General features: G+C 42.1%; 1 protein-coding gene and 1 long non-coding RNA gene across 2 annotated transcripts; one reads left to right on the forward strand and one right to left on the reverse strand.

Annotated features, from left to right (window-relative positions):
- Positions 1–11138: 11138 nt before the first annotated feature.
- On the reverse strand, positions 11139–15575 carry LOC147457454 (uncharacterized). Its single transcript, XM_086512338.1, has 3 exons — positions 13664–15575; positions 12658–13328; positions 11139–12421 (listed from the first exon to the last, which is right to left on the reverse strand). The coding sequence occupies exons 1-3, from the start codon at positions 14734–14736 to the stop codon at positions 11400–11402; spliced, it is 2766 nt and encodes a 921-aa protein (XP_086368464.1). The 5' UTR covers positions 14737–15575; the 3' UTR covers positions 11139–11399.
- LOC147457455 (uncharacterized) lies at positions 13279–13920 on the forward strand. The gene is made up of 2 exons (XR_015188108.1): positions 13279–13416; positions 13675–13920. It is a non-coding gene; the product is annotated as an uncharacterized LOC147457455 (long non-coding RNA).
- Positions 15576–17932: the final 2357 nt, after the last annotated feature.

Genomic DNA, 17932 nt, shown 5'->3' on the forward strand with positions numbered 1-17932 from the left:
TCCATCTTATCAACATTGGGTTGCTCATAGAGGTTCTTACAATGCATATACATATCCTCAAGAGTCAAGTCACCAAAGCTCTCAACGCGCTTGCCTTTTAGATTTTGCCAAACTTGCCACATGCATGTGCTTTCTCTTGTGCTAAAAGAAGTTGTTTTTCGACTTCCCACCTTCTCCTCTTCTTTTGAACAAGTGCTTTGTATGTGTGTGAACATTCCAAGTAAACTTCCTTGTCTTTGATTGCATCCAATCTTAGCAAGTGTTTTCGGGCTTGACTACATTCCATGTCAAACCATTTCTTCTTGGTGCTACCCTTCTTAGACCTTTTGCAAGACATGTGTTTCGCCGAAAAGCATTCCTTCGCACAAGAGAAAATTACTTCTTTGAAAACTTTCCACTTGCATTCTAATGTTGGGCTCCCTTGATGCTCTATCATCCTTAACATTTGGTCCACCATATCAGCATATATAAGTGCTCGTTTGAAGTCTAGACGTAGGTACAAATGATTCACATCATGATTGGAGGCTACATGCTCGGGCCGTTTACCACACTTGAGGTCAATACATAACATCCTATGATCCGATTCCGGATTCCATTCACCAAGTGTAAAGCTTTGTATGCATTCTAGAGTGGCTTCTGAGAACAACATATAGTCAATCACGCTAGCACCATTGTGCTTTCTACATGTAAAGTCATTGGTGCCTTGCCATAGAGATACACCATTTGCAATGAGCATTCCGGTACTATTGCACATATGTAGAAGTGACTTTCCATAGTGATCCACTTCTTTTGCATCATTAGAACTTCGATTATACATGTATGAGTCATCCACTCTTCTTGATACATGCGGTATGTCGACTTGTTGTGTGTCGTGTTGTAACATATTTGTGCGAGCATTCATGTCTCCAAAAACAATGACTTCACTTTGATCCTTGTAATGAGCAATGTCTTCCTCTAGTTCAACAAAGGGCTGATCTCTATCCATATTCAAGCGAGCATAAAAGTTGGAGTCATAGTGAGGAATGTAGCAGCCGGCCACAAACATGACTTGACCATTTGGTGGACTGATTTTCAGCCATAAGTAGCGTTTATACTTATCTTCTTTGACAATGGAAACATCTTTCAAACCCTTTTTGGTCATACATGCTACGCCTCCTTGGCCTCTTCGTTGCTTTGCATTTTTGGCCCACATCAAAGAATGCACATCGTATTTGTCAAATCCAAGAATTCGTTGCGCATCATGCTCCCATGTTTCGACAAGAAGTATCACATCGGAGTCATTGGTAAGCTCATCAATGCCAATTCCCGCATTCCATGGATACCCGTTACAATTCCAAAAGCTTATTCGCAAGCGTGAGTTGGTCTCATAGATCATGTGTCCCTATTTGTTGGGTGGACTTGCATCCTCCTCAAGTGCCTTTTCTTCTTGAGATGATACCTTAACCTTCTTGCTTCTTTCCTCGTATACTTTGCGACGTACATTTTGTTGCATAAGAGTGCGATCCTCATATACATTACAACCCGTTCCTTTGAGGTAGATCCAACCATTTTCAAGGATGATCTTTCTCTTTACCTCATCAGCCATGGTACATACAATAGGTCTTTCTCCCGAGCGAGGGACTCCTTGTTTTCCAACTCGATGTGCACCATAAGCCATGATTCCTGACATGCCAAAGTGTGTAGCAAAAAACTCTTCAATAGCAACCGCAAGAGATTGGGGTGTTTCCATGCTTTCTTCCTTGATTCCACGAATGACGATGTTCTTTGAGCGTTTTTGTCGTTCTTGCAATTCTTGAGTGTCCACATTCTCTACATTCTTTGCTTGGACAACGGCTTGCGTGATAGGAGATGTAGAAACCACATTATCCTTACATATATTAGCCCATGATTTGGATGCATTTCTCATCTCACATACATCATGTCGTATTGTATCTATCGTTTCCTCTTTCAATACATGATCACTCTCAACTTTGCTCAAGCGCTCTTTCACTACATTCATGTCAACAAGAGAGCGTTTACATTCTTGAACTTCATTCTCAAGATGCATCAAGCGTGTTGTTTGCATTTCAAGAACCTTCTTGAGGTGCTCATTCTCTACAATGAGAACTCTTAAAGTACCATTCTCCATTGCAAGTGCGCGTAACTCTTCACCTTGCTTGTTGACGGTTTCTTGTAACGAGATCAAGTAAGCCATGATCATTGCTTCCGTTGTTGTAGACGATGTGGTTGGATTAGCATCCAAATTCCTTGGAGATTTTGCATCATTCTCCATGGCGAGTGTGGCTTTTCCACCCTTGCGAGTTTTGTCTGACATTGCCTTCAAGTCGGCAACAAAAATGCAAAGTTTTGACAGTTTTTTCAGTTCTGAGATGCTGTTACAGCAAAGCCTTCCATTACACAGAAAAATTCTGTCTTTACATCAATGCGTAGAGGGCTTCGTGCTCTTCGATTGAGGCTATAGAGAGAGGGGGGAGAGGGAGAGAAATAAAGAGAGAGGGAGGGAGGGAGAGAGGTCAGCTATGACTAGCGAGAAAGAAAGAGAGAGGGAGAGGGAGAGGGAGAGGGAGAGGGAGAGGGAGAGAGAGAGAGAGAGAGAGAAAGAGAGAGAGGAGGTCCTTGAGTAGCCCACTGAAATAAAGAGTGGGAGGAGAACCAGCGGCAATGGGCGGTGGTGGTAGGAGGAGGAGTGGCAGATGGTGATAGTGAGCTAACACCACCAACCACCGGTGGTGGACTAGGGTGTTGGTTGTCATGGGTGGTAAGGGGCGGCAATGGGAGGTATAGGTGGTGAAAAAAAAAAAAAAAAACTCGCTCTAAAGCTCGCTCCATAACCACCACCCTCAACAAGATTGCTCCAAACCAATGTTATATCTACATACACCGTCTCTTTCACAATGTACTTCTCGATTGGATACAACCTAAAACCCTTTTTTGTGAGTGCTTTGACCTACTTTTTGGCAATCACAAATTACTCAATAATATACTCATTGGATGGATTTATCAACGACCCGTAAAAAACATGGTTTATAGTAATGATTTTCTTCGGCATGAATCTGTTCCCGAATGTACATGCTATCAATTTACCACATTCTGCAAGAACTTTGATACATACCATATTAAAGTACGTAGAATCTTGGCCAATGGGCTCAATCACATACCTAACTCTCCCAAAAACCCTTACCTTGCTCTATCAGTTGTACTAAGCTGCCTGACTAACCTTGTTAGTTCTCTCCGGCTGGAGAAGACAATCCTACTGGACTTAAGTAAAGTGGTGAAAGAATGTTTCATTCAGAAAATATCACAAATTCCTAGAAAATGGTTATCCGCTGATGACTCCTGGCTTACATCACAGCTTGCTCTTGATTTTCAAACTATTTCTAAGAAATGGTTCATAGTCGGGCTTGACAAAAGCTCTAAATGTCCCACTATTATCCGCAAAAACCTAGCTTGAAATGCTGCCCGCGATTGGGTGTCTGGAAAATAATTCTTTAGAATTAACTCTTTCAAACAGTTACCAGTAACATCTCAAAACACTTAGGGAATCTAAGCTATTTTGTACAGAACAGTAAACTACCAGTATTGTTTCCCACCTATAAGATACATAAGCATAAGTTCAAATGGATATCTGACGCTTCCAATGGTATCTTTACTGATATCACTAAGGATATCACTCTTTGCCTTGACCTAGTACTAGCTGAGTTAGAACTTATTTGTGCCACTAACAGAAGATCTGCCACGATTTCTTACAAGTACAGTACAACCCCTTTTGGCTAACAAAAAACTCTACTGACGTCTCGCTTAACCTCCCTCAGCAAATCTTCCACATTTTTTAGCAGATATCACACAATGCTATGAAAACATCCCCCTTGATGGGGATATTGGCCTTAAGAATGTTCTAGCCAAGGTGATTAAAATGGCTTTCTCCAATGCAAGAAAGAAGCTTCTTTTCTACATTTCATTTTTCAAAAAACCTAGGTGGTTAAAAAAGACTTACTTCGTACACCTACTCTTCAATGAAGAGAAGCTTTGTCTCTACGTCTCATGGTTGCTTAATAATTGTACTATAGTTTCTGGTGGACTCTATTTCAACCAATGCCTAGGCATCCCCATGGTGTTCTATTGCTCTCCGCTTATGTGTAATATTTACCTGGCCTTCTTCGAATACAAATGGTTTCTCCAAGCCATGGAATATAGGAAGGATAAACTTTCACTATTCAGGCATACTTACAGATATATGGATGACATACTAAGCATCAACAATAGAGCTTTCCTCGAGGAAATCTACCTGATTTACCCTCACTGTCTAAAGATTGAACCTACTTCTTTACACAATTTCATAACACCCAACGGGGCATTTTTCACATTGGTATAGTACAGTTCCTTAACCTTTCTATCTCCCTTCATATTCCTTCTGTTGGAGGTTACGACGTAAGTTATGTGTGGAAAAGAGATCTCCTTAAACCGCCACCTTTGGAGTTCATTAGAGGAATAATAATAGACCTCACAAAGCAGTGATTAGCACTTGTATCAACCTGCTATATTTAATCATCTACTCCTCTTCCAACTATCTCCTTGCCTGGGAAGATATAAAACTACTAATAGGGAAATATTGTCGTAACGGCTTTAATAGAAAACAAAAGTCAACAAAATTGTACAAACTCTTACTCAGCATGACTTGCTTGGGTTACACTTTAACCAAGAAAATCTCATTTCTCTAATAAGGTAGTAGGCCCATTCACAATGGGCCTAGTAGCGACTCATTGTGTTTGGTGCCTAGGATAGGGCGGACACACACACACGCGCACACACACACACACACACACACACACACACACACACACACACACACACACACACACACACACACACACACACACACACACACACACACTCACTGTAGTATTTGAAGAGCCCCTAGCTGGTCCCAAAAGCTCAAGAAGTTCAAAGAAGGAAGAAAGAGTATCTCTTTTCTCACCTATGATGGCACCTTCGATGCTACTGACAAAGTATTGGCATTTATCAAGCAATTTGATGCGGCCTTTGGAGACGAGAGCTTCACAGAGTCCTCCAAGCTACGCCATGTAGCTATGCACTTCCAAAAATCTGCTCGTCAATGGTGGGCTAGCCTTCGTGGCAACAACGAAGCCCCAAAGACATGGAAAACTCTACGAGTTTCCATCATGAAGCAATTCCTTGCAAGCGATTCAAATGACAAAGTGCTTACTGAATGGTGGAGTTAGAAGCTTCTCTCCCATGAGTCTATCCACAAATACGCGGACAAGTTTTGGGATTTACATCTCAAGGCTACTGTCTTTCAAAAGATAGATTTTACCAAGCAAAAGCAACAATTTTGTGCTGGATTACCTGAAGAGATGGCCGAGTACGTCAACTCCCAACATCTTGGTTCTATCACCAAATTAATCCACCACACTATGGTTGCTTCGCGCATCAATTTCCACAACAAGGGGCTAGAAGGAATGTCAAGCCCATGGAAAGCAAAGACAAAAGTGATGCAAAGGGAAAAATATATACCCAAAATTCTTCCCAAGGAAATTCCAATAACAACAACAACAACAATCGATCCAAGGAGAAGGGAGTTTAAAAAGGTAAAAACTCTCTCCTAAAGATTTTGAAGCTTTTTGCAAGGACCGCAAATGTTTAAGTGTGGGGAGCAAGGACATGGCTATCATTCTTGCCCCAAGAGAAATGCCCGCAATGAGACTCCTAGAGCTTCCACTATCGAATCTCCAAAAGAGGATGCTCATTGCAATGGGCCACCTCTCTCCTATGCTTGGGGAAAGGTAAGGGAGCATGATACCTTCATCTTGTTTGACCCGTCTCTACTCACAACTTCATATCAATGGAGTTGGCCACCAAGTTGGGCATTCAAGCTTTCAAGATGGGAGATATTGTAACTGCCAATACAGCTTTCAAGGGACAATAAGCCTCCGTTACTACCTTGATTGGGAAGTTGAGGCTTCATGTCCAAAGCTACATCGACAAAGAAGACTTTTTCATCTCTCCTCTCTAACATGAGGATGCTATCCTAGGGGCACCATGGTTCAACCGCATGCCAACATGAAATTCCCTGAAAGGAGAATCTACTTCACCTTCAGGGGAAAGAGCATGTATATAGATGCTAGTGAGTTTGGTCATAATCCTCTTGCTTTAGATAAATCAATGAAAAGCTCACTTTCTACATACATGATTTTTGTCAAAAAGGTCCTAATGTTTCATCAAATGTAAATGGTAAGAATCAAGAAGAGTTGGACTTGTCTAATTTTCTAAATGGATTCCAAGATGTGTTCATCGATGATATCCCTATGGACTTACCTTCAAATCGAGGGGATGATGACCATCGAATTGAGCTCCTACTAAGAAGCTCACCGCCTAACAAGCCTCCTTATCGAGTTTCCCAAGCTCAACAAGAGGCGATCATGAGTCAAGTACAAGAATTGTTAGACAAAGGGATGGTGATGCCTAGCTCGTCTCACTTTTGTTCTCCAGTCCTTTTAGTGCAAAAGAAAGATGGTACATATTGCATGTGTGTGGACTATCGAGCACTAAACCATATCACTATTAAAAATAAATTTCCTGTACCTTGGGTAGAAGATCTATTTGATAAGCTACAAGGCTCTACCTACTTCAATAGGATTGACCTTAAAAGTGGCCATCATCGAATAAGGATAGTGAATGAAGATATCATTAAGACCGCGTTTCGTACAACGTTTGGTGTTTATGAATATCTAGTCATGCCTTTTGGCTTGACTAATGCACCAGCCACATTCAATCGTTTGATGGAGAATCTTTAGATCCTATCGCAAATTCATTGGAGTGTTCTTTGATGATATCATCATCTACTCCATGTCCTTGGAGGACCACAAGCAACATCTTCAGGCGATTTTTCAAGCATTGAGGGAAAACAAGCTTTTCATCAATCAAAAGAAAAGCGAACTTTTCGTTCAAGAGATTCAATCCTTACGTCATATTATCTCTCAAGATGATATCCGTATGGATCCATCAAAGTTGGAGGTAATAAAAGCATGGCCTAACCCAAGGAATCTACATGAGCTAAGAAGCTTTATTGGTATGTGTGCATACTATAGACGCTTCATAACAAAATTCTCTCAAATAGCAGGACCATTACATGCCTTAACAAAGAAAAATGTTAAGTACTCATAGATTGCTAAGGAGAAAAATTCTTTTGACAAACTCAAAGAGAAGTTTACCTCCCAACCAGTCTTTATGCTTTCGCTTCTCTCAAAGACATTTGAAGTCCAATGTGATGCTTGTGGTGATTGCCTTGGAGCGTTATTGCTTCAAGAAGGGCATGCCATAGCATATGAGAGCCGAATTCTCAATGCCGATGAACGAGTCTTGGGAATGTACGAAAAAGAGCTTTTAGATTTTCTACATGCCCTAGACACATGGAAAAACTATCTATTGGGGACTCCATTTATTCTGCAAACCGACCACCAAAGTATCAAGTACTTCATGATGCAAAACAAGCTTTCCAACAAACAAATGAGGTGGGAAAATTTTCTTTCGTAATTTTATTTTCATATTGTTCACATTGCTGGTAAGCACAATCAAGTGGCCAATGCATTTTCACAATGACGACCAAAAGTTAATGCGGTATCTATAGCAACTTACAATGATCTATCTTCTATGATAGAGGAGTATGCTACTGACCCTGACTTTAAAGACATAATGTCAGTCCTTGCTTTGGGGAAGAAAGAGGAACCAATCACCTTGCAGAATGGTTATCTTCTCCATGGCAATAGGCTACGTGTTACCGACTCCCTTCGTGAGGAAGTTATGTATGAATCCTATGCTCCTCCCTATGCGGGGCATAGAGGCATTCTGCCTACTCTTCGAAGAGTGGAGACATACTTCTATTGGCCTACCATGAAAGTGGACATACAAGATTAAGTTTCAAAATGTGTGGTATGCCAAAAGACTAGATATGATAGAGGGAAGCAACCTGGATTACTCCAGTCATTGCCATTCCCTAATTCACCATGGAAGAGTATATCCATGGATTTTATCTTTGGATTACCCAAGTCTATCCATGGGAATACGGGAATATGGACAATAGTTGACATGTTTAGCAAGAAAGCACACTTTATTCCTGTGAAAAAGACTATTAAGGCACACCAAATGGAAACTCTCTTCATATCTTAGATTTTCAAACACCATGGATTGCCAACATCCATCGTGTCAGATAGAGATCGTAGAATGACTAGTAACTTTTGGAAAGGTCTCTTTGAAAATCTAGGTACAAGATTGAATTTCTCTTCGGCCTATCACCCACAAGCGGATGGCCAAAGTGAGATTGCCAATCTTACGATTCTAGATCTACTAAAGACTTATGTTATAGAAGTAGCTCAATGCTCACAATGGAAAAAGTACTTACCCCTTGTAGAGGATGCGTACAATAATACTTTCCATACTTCTACGAGAAAAGCACCTTTGAAATCATTGAGGGAAGACCTAAAAGTCCCTTGCTACTTAAAGTACATGGGAAGATCTTCGCTGCCAATGAGTATAGCCGTGACCTACAAGAATCTTTTCAAAGATTAAGGAGGCTATATCCATCTCTCAATAAAGGCAAAAAGATGCTACTGACAAGCACATAAGAGCCTTAACGTGTAAAGAAAATGATTGGGTCTTACTTAAATTTTCCAAAGCTCGATTGAGGCAAACGACGGGCAAAAATCCTACAGGCCATCAAAAGTATTATGCTAAACTAACAAAAGATACTATGGTCCTTTTCAAATTTTGAAGCCAATCAATGAGATGGCTTATCAACTCAAGCTGCCCAACCATTGGTTCATACACAATGCTTTTCATGTGAGCCTACTTAATCCTTACAAAGGAGACCTGCCAACAAGTGAACCAATTATTAAAGACCCTCCCGAAATCGAAGACCAAGAAGAGGTGCTACAACCCAAAGCTATCCTTCGGCATGAAGACAAGATACTACGACATGGTAAGATTATCCGACGGTATCTTATTAAGTTCAAAAATTATCCTTTTGAAGGTGCTAGATGGATGCAAGGAATACAGCTTAAGGATAGTATGAACCTTGTCAATGCTTACAATGCTACATTAGAGTAAGCAAATGCACATGTTTCTTTTGAATGATTAATATTTTTGTATTATAAGATTAATTCTCTTTCATTGTGCACAAATTTAAGAGTATGTATGCTTAGGATCATGTTTGTGATGACGACGTCTCTCAAACACCAAGTAGAATTTGTCACTCTACTTGGGAGAATAAAATGGACTAAAGATGCTTGCAGCAACTACGTCTCCCAAGCACGAAATGGATTGGTCAACCATCTTGGAATGATGTCGTAGAGTAAAAAGGGATCCTCTACACGCTAAGAAACATTGACTAATGACTAAGGCTTTATCTCTTCTACCTCCTAGTCGAGGACAACTATGATTTCAATAGAGAGGTAATGTCATAAAAGCTAATATCTAACCTCATATTAAACCTGATCATTTAATGTGGGAGAATAAACGGGAACAAGGGTTAGCATATAGACATGTGTTTACAGATCTATCTCAACACAGGGCCAATGGTTAAGGGATCCAAATGAGAGATGGTATGTCAAAGAGCAAGGCTACCTAATGGAGCTTAAAGACCTTAGGGTTAGCTTCATTAAAGACCTCCTATAGTTAGTGTGAAAAGCCTTAGACCTTAGGTAAGCTAGGGTTGTGCTTGAGGTGGGAGTGCGGCCCAAGATTGAGGTGCTTCTCGTGCTTGATGACTGAGATGCTTGAGGTGCTTGTCGTGCTTGAGATGCTAAGGTTGTACTTGAGGTTGGAACCGGGCCCAAGGTTGAGGGGCTTGAGGTGTCAAAAGCTCAACAAGGATCCTTACAAGTAGGGGCATGAGAGAGAACACACACACCCTCACACAAGGCAAGCCTAGACCAAGGAGGCAACAAGGACACATGTCAAGCTCCTCTTCATGTTGCCCTCATAGTGTACCTAAAGCCTATTGGTTGGCCTACCAAGGGGTCCAATGATAATTTAGTTAATTTGATCAATTGTTTATGAATTTATCAAGCCCTCTCTCTGAAAGAGGAAAGGGGGACACTTGTCCCAAAGCTAGCGTGCTTGCTTGATATGCACTCTGCATGTGATTGGCCATGCTGTGGCAAGGGTCCAATGAGCTTCCGTGTTGAGATAGAAGAGGGGGTCGACCAAAGCAAGAAGGGGGACTAGCTTGGGGGGTATAATCTCCCACACACACACACACACACACTCATTGTGTGAAGTGCAAAGTGCAAGAGCTCCATCTCCTTCTCCAAGCTAGTAGAGAAGTTGATAGTCTACGCCAACACTCTTGGCTATGGAATGCAAATCCAACCAAGAGCCATGCTTCAATGCTTAAGCTTGACATCTTCTCCATCTTCATTACTATGCTATTATGTATGCTAGCAAGAGGAGTGATGATAAGTGAGGAATTATTTCTTTCTCCTATGAATGTTTCTTCTTCCTCTTCCCTACTTTCATTCTCCGCTAGCTCTCTCCACCTTTGAAGGTGTTTGAGGCCTTGGGACTGAGACTGGGGATGGTTAATGTTTTTTACAAAGTCTATGTTATGCTCATGATGCATGAATCTTCATTGCATCACCTAGGTCACAAGGAACACAAAGATTGTAACCGGTTCTACATAAATCCGGTCCTCAATTGTTGTCAAGTTCTTTAAACTCTCTCTTGCAAAAGTACTGTTCATGCCAAGTTAATTAAGTATTATGGTGGAGTTGACACCGCTAAATAAGTTCACCTTCTATGTTCTCAAAGTAGTTTCACAAAAATGCTCTCTCTAATTCTCCTAATTCCGCAGAGGCCATTTCCATGAGAGAGAGAGAGAGAGAGAGAGAGAGAGAGAGAGAGGAGCTTTTAAAGTTGTATGGACGATCTTGAGAGACCTCAAATATCTATCTGACGAGCCTTGAACTCACAACCTGTTGTGTGTGTGTGTGTGTGTGTGTGTGTGTGTGAGTGTGTGTTTGAGGAAGAAGAAGAAAAGTTTTTTTGTTTTTGGTGAAAAACAGAAATTTAATAAAAAAAAGGAAGGTTAAGAAGACAAGTTTTCATGTGCTAAGAGACCTCAAAGATTTATAGGTGAACTCGGGAGGAGAGATTATAGTTGCAAATTTTGTATCGCAGTATCAGTACGAGCTTCCCCTATGTTTTGTATCCACAAAGAGAAAATACATGCCCATACAAAAATTGGAGGCAGGGGGTTTTCTCTGCAGAAGAAGGGGATGGCTCATGAATGCAGAGGCGATTCGATGAATTGAGGACTAGTCCCCAGCATGATGTATGGGACCGATGAATGAGAAGAGTTAGGTTTAGGGTTATGAGACAAGCTTTTTCTATGAGAACTTGGTGCACTCACTTGGAGAGCCTGTGATGGGATCAACAATGACAATCTCTCCTTCCCCACACTCCAAAACATCCTGCTTAAGCTTGGCCCCAGCTCCCCTCAACCCCTTCAGTGTAGTGGGCTGATTGAAGAGATTCAGCACTGGTAGCCTCGACGCCGGCGGCATCTTCTTCTGCGGCAATAGCTCCCAGAAATCCTCCTCCAACAAGGGCACCTCAAAATCCTCTTTCTTATGTCTCAGCACATTCCCTGACGCATTTATGTGCGCCCCCGGCTCCATGTGATTCGTCGAAAAGCTCGCTTGCTGCGGAAAATTGGGATATAATGCCACATACCCTCTCAGGTACATCATGTCTATCAAAAATTTCTTCCATGATGCCTGCCATCCGTTTGTTCTTGATTTTGGTATTTGCACCGCATTCTGCTTTGCATCCTCTGTGTACCTCATGCCCATGTACTTGTAGAACTCTCTCCAGTGCTTGGGGAAGAAGAGGGATCCCCAGCTACATGGCAACTGATGAAGATATGGCATGTTAGGATGCAGCTCCTTGAAGAAATTCGTCGCATTCCATTTGGGTCGCTCCTTTACCACCTCTACGAGCCTGGGTGTGTACAAGGCGATTGCACTCAGCTCTGGCAAAGAGACAAATGGGTCATAGTGGTATGCCAGTAGTGCATACTTTATCCACATGTAATACAAGGGGGAGACTTCTATGTCATCCTCCAAGAGCAGCCCAAAATCGTTATCTGTCGCAGGGAACCAGCTTTCGCTGACCGCACGTATTAGCCCGCCTTGAATGATACGCCTGCGGAGTATTTTAGAGCCATGTGGCCACTCAAATTCATGTATTGCTTGAAGAGTCTCATCATCCACCTTGCTGTCCATGTTGAAGGATATTGTGATACGATCACCCAGGTAGTACGCATTTGAAATTGATCTGAGGAGCCTCTGGAGAGAATTGACTCTGTTTTGGGTGATGATATTGACGGATATGCTCATTTTACTCCAATCTGCAAGCATAAGTACGGCAAGATTATTACATACAAAATAAGCTAGGGATGCTATGCAAGCAAAAAGGTGCAGTCCATGGAGCGCTTTTGAGGAAAGCGCTTTGCTTATGACTGAGAAAAGACAATGTATCATGAATTGCATACAGCTGTGAGAAGTGATGAATGGATGCTGCTATGAAACGAACTCGATGCACACCCGCTCACGAAACACATGCTATTGAGTTCAGAGTTCATACGTTGAAGTGCTTGTGTCCGAACACTAGGTATCCAAACCGAGTGTGCAATCGCAGTACGCGGAAGCAGGACCATAGATGTGTTTCTCCCGTACTTCGAAACAGCCAAAGAGAGGGCGTCACGGACATTGGCAACCACGTCTCCAACGGCAATCACCAGAGCTGGAGAATGTATTTTGATGAGCCCCTTCATGGAAGCATGGATTTCCTGTATGATAGAGATGTCTGAAGCCAATGACCTTGATATCGATCCCACTTCAAGGTCAAAAATTTTGAACCTCCTCTCATGGCAAGTGCTAGCCGGCCAGCCAAGCTTAACGGCGGCCTCTTCACAGGGACAGAGAGAACCTCCAGGAACAACCAGAAAAGCTTTCTTCTGAGGGGTGTTGCGGAATTGTTGAATAAGAGGAGCAAGGCTTGCAACATCCTCTAGAGAGTGGGCGTAGATAAGAGCATCTATTTGTTGAGGGTGCATAGAGGCCCATTGTGTGACATAGCCTCTTGAAAAGGCTCTCCACCATTGATCATCTCGGACTTGAACGATATCTTTGAAAATCACTGTTGTCTCTGATATTTGGGCCAGCCTATGCTCACTATCTCCCCAAGTATCCTTATCGTCTTGGTCGACGGGTACGACGAATGAGCCTGCGTCTCGGTACTTCTGAAGTTGGTAGCTGTGGATGTTTGACTCAACAATCGCATCAGTTTTAGCATCAAAGAACATGAGAGAAAATGTATGCCATGCATGAAGGCGACTCACAGGTAGCCATTTTTCCTGTGTATTTTATACCTATGATTTCTCCTATTGTGCAGACATCCACAACTATGTATCCACCATGCCTATGTTCTGTTTCTTACATGATTCATCCTTTTAGCATGTCTAGACTCCGTACTTGCACACATGCTCATGAATGCAGGAATTTGACACTCATTTTTGTAAGACTAGCCTGTGTGCGCACATGCACACACAGTCATCACTCATGTGACAAGAGTTGAATCCTTTTCGTACCTTAAATGAAGGTCCTCGCCTGTCGCAAATGTGAATGGAGTTTCTATGAAGATGGTTTTAATCAGTTCAGCAGAGAGAAACCAGGAGCTTGATAAGAAGTCCACCTGCACGATTCTGTCCACGACTATGTTGTATGCCGGGTCTGGCAGATACAAGCCTGCCTCTCGTGCACCAAACTTTCTGTAGCTTGCAAATGTATAGTCCTTTTGTCGAAAGGGCAGGACTCTTCCTATGCTTCCTAAAACTGCATTGTTATATTTCTCTGTACCTGCAATGTGTGAGAGAATCTGCAACATTTTGTGCCCAGGTATCATGTCATCATCGAGGATGTAGATGTAGTCGGCACCATCAGATTGCAGGGCAACTTGAAACCTACCATAGTACTTAAAGTCGTGTGTGGAGCTTACAAAGCTGATGCGGGTATCGTTGTAGCTTTCAATTATACGATGGAAGAGGTGTTCACTAGGGCTGCCAAATGCAAGTACCCACACTCTGTGGAAGGGTATGCTTTGCTGCTTAAGAGCATCTAGCTGTGCGCAGAGCGTTTTCCGTTTGAAGTGGTTGAGTATGACTGTGATCTTTGGATTTTCATTCTTCCTGTCCCACATTGAGGGCAGGTCCATGAGCTCTTTGAGAGTCTCCGCACCGCGGGTTTGCTGCTGAAACTGCATTATGTCATTGAAAAGCTGGCTCTTGATGGTCAGCATTTTGGTATCATTCGACTTTTTCTGTTGAAAGTCGATATGTTCGTACTCGCAGACGACTTGCGGTATATCTGGGCCTGCGCTAGGAAGCAAGCTTTGATCAATGAGCTGTCTGCGAGAGGAGGGATGTGACATGAAGCCATGCCATTGCTTGGCAATGTGAGAGGCCCATGAGGCACTATTGTCTGTCATGAGGTCCACTGTTGGGCTCATGAAGTATAAGAGAAATGTGGCATAGATTGCGAAGCTGAATTGCAAGCATGTTAGGCTAGCAACGACGCGCGTATTCTTGCTACTCTTGCGACTCTTAGTAACTAATTCTGATACCACAGAGTCGATGTAGTCCCCGTTCTTGTGCTGGGTACCCATGATCCCCAGCGATTGGGGGGGATATGAGCAAATTAATGGATCGGTATTGTCAGGAGTTGCCAGGATTGATGCCTATGTGAGTTTTGAATAGAATCTATGCTTGCATTGGTGTAGAAGAATGCGGCCTGTGTGCGAGTAGACAAAGAATTGCATGCATATGCTTATGGTTAGGAATGTATGTTTGATACATACACAGCTAGAGGAATGAAAGGGTAACTGAAAGTGCTTTCAATGTGTAGGTGTAATCAAGCACACCTGCTCATTGATTAGTGAGGGTAGATCAACTATGAGAAAGAGTGATTTGGATTAGCATACAATTTCTGATTCTGATAAGTGCGCCTAATGCACAGGATTGGTTATTTAAGAGCAGCTTGATAAATAATGAGGGTCACAGGATTGTATGCATTGTTACACACACACACACACACACACACTCTCTCTCTCTCTCTCTCTCTCTCTCCCCACACCCACACACCCCACACACTCTTCTCTCCCCCTCTCTCGTGAAGAGTCACAGACAAAGTAATGTGAAGGGGATTTGCAGGTCAAAAGCTAATATATATGCTCCATACCGCGCGCATGTGTGTGTGTATGTGGGCGACATTCAAACTAAGCACTGGCATTATTGATACTTGTGTGTGGGGGTAAAATCGAAGATCTGCCAGTGCCAGGTATGGAATGAGACGGCTGCTGTCCACGAAGCCTCACGACGAGAGAGAGAGATGGGCTTCTCGGAAATCAGAGCTTTGAGCAAGCTGGGCACGCTGCGTGCACGATCGCTTTGCTGCACGCATTTGGAGAGAGAGAGAGAGAAGAAGAGAGAGAAGAGGGTGGGTGCCAAGAAGTGGCTTTTTGGGTGTGTACGTGTTGGGTTTATGTAGAGAGAGAGAGAGAGAGACTCTTGTCTGTTAGATTAAGGGGGAGGTTTTATTCAGTTATGATATAGAAGAGAGAAGAGGAGAGGACGTGCTCACGCATTAGTCTCCTTTAACTTCCTCGCGTGTTGTGTGTGTGTGTGAGAGAGTGTGTGGGTTTTGGGGGTGGTTCGTATTTTATGAAAATCTTTTCCTAACGTTCCTTCAGCCTTAGAATGTGGCGTTTGTCCACACATGGGAGATACCCAAGATGAATCAAGGTTCCTCCTTTCATCATAGTAATTGTTGCACACACAAAGGTTCTCAAGGCTTCTCTCTCTCTCTCTCTCTCTCTCTCTCTCTCTCTCTCTCTAGACTCTAGACACAACCCCCCCCCCCCCCCCCCCCCCCCCCCCGCCACACACACACACACATTTGGGGAGTTGAGTCATTTATAATGTGCATTTTTCTAGAGTTTGACTTTAGAGCCATTTCCTTAGAAAGATTTTGGGAAATTCTAGAGGTAAATTGCACATATTTCAATCCTATTGGACTTCATTCCTTCAATTTTTGTGGGTTTTCTCTTTTCTTAATTTGTAAAGTGCTAAAGCAACACCTCGGCACTAAGTAACACCATGGATTTAATGAGGGGTGGTGAGGGGATCAACGATTAGGGTTTGGGGGAGGCATCTTGAGGCGAACCAAACTTTGGGCTAGGCAAAAATCAAGGCAGGACGGAGACCTCTCCCCCCTCGTCAATAATTGCTCAGTGTTACTTAGTCCTGAAGAAAGCAACATGAAACTATGGGTGTAGTAGACCACACATGGTATTGTAGGGTTAATACATATTTTTTCACAACTTGGGCAAGGCCAACAAATTGAAACCCATTTTTAGTGGTTTGATAGGAAGGGTGTTAATGAAGTTGTTGACCTTGAAAAAGCCTCTTCTTTCTCCATCCTCCTTTGAAGTGGTTGTTGCCCCTTCACTATTCTAAGTCATGTGCATGCAAGATGGTATGGCATCATTGTAATCACCACCATGATATTCAAGTCAACACCAACTTGGGCAACACCACCATTACCTTAGAACTAGCTTGCGGTCGCACAACGAACAAAACATTTGCTCGTACAATGAATCATCATTTCTAGTTGGAAAAGTAGATAAAGTAAACCTCGAAGGCTCTTGCATTCTACTAGGAGGGTGAATCTCGAATGCACCTTTTTTATCTTTACTCCCATCTTGTTGCCAATTATAGGGCCTTACTTCAAGATCTTGCTTATGGTGGTGGGGCTTTCCAACCTTGCAACTCTTCAACATAGTGCACTCCAATAAAAAGGGATTTGGCTCAAGATTTAAGCGAGTTTGGGGAGGTTGAGTGCATTATGCAATGGAGTATAGTATAAGGAACCCTACCAATGAGAAAAATCAAGAGGACTTTTATAGATTTCCATGTTTTTTAATGCATTCAAAGCCTTACAAAGCTTTTAAGAAGCTTCCATCTTAGTGACATACACAAAGCTAGAGGTTTTGGCTACATATTAGTCAAAGTCCATTAGGCCTCCCCAATCTTGGAAAATTAAAAATCCTTTCAAAACAGGGTGAGTTTAGGAAATGAAAAGACCACGGAGGTGGAAAGTCAAAAGACTTTTTGTGTGCATATAAATAAACATGGTCGAATGCATCTTATACATTTGTGTTTTTCTTCTTAATTTTCTTTCCTATAGAGTTTCCAAGCCATTAAAGCCATCAGGAAAACCTTATTATTTCCCACTTCCATTCCTAGAAAAAAAAACTCATAAAAAAATTTGAATATTTTTCTTGAGCTATACTTTGTTGTACAAAAGGATAAAGTCAATTGTGGTAGAAACATTTAGACTCATTTGACAACTAACATGCTTATTGATTCTTAGAGAGTTCCATAAAGTTTGGATAACCTCACTCTAATCCCTCATGTACTCACATTTCATGTTTGAGACTAGAGTAAAATAATCTAAATACTGTGTCAATTAGTGTGCTTTTTTAAAAGATGTACTCAATATTTTACATAAAATCTATCTAGATGTGAATTCATATGGGCAGACGAAAAGGATGGTAAGCATGAAGAAAATAATTTGGAGAAGCCTAGCTCAATCTCAGCCAAAAAAAGCATGTAAATCTAGAGGCAATGATCCCTATTTAGGCTAAAAATCGAGGATGCATAATGCCGCTAAATTAGAAAAAACCCTCTTTGTTGCCTACGAATGCTTAAGACCATATGCTATGCAACATAGAGCTAGAGTTCTTGGTTACATATTAGTTGAAGTCCATTGTTTTCCACTTCCATTCCAAGACAACCAGCAAC

Source organism: Adiantum capillus-veneris, chromosome 5 (genome assembly GCF_014529385.1).
Source record: "Adiantum capillus-veneris isolate H3 chromosome 5, ASM1452938v2, whole genome shotgun sequence".
Taxonomy (NCBI): domain Eukaryota; kingdom Viridiplantae; phylum Streptophyta; class Polypodiopsida; order Polypodiales; family Pteridaceae; genus Adiantum; species Adiantum capillus-veneris.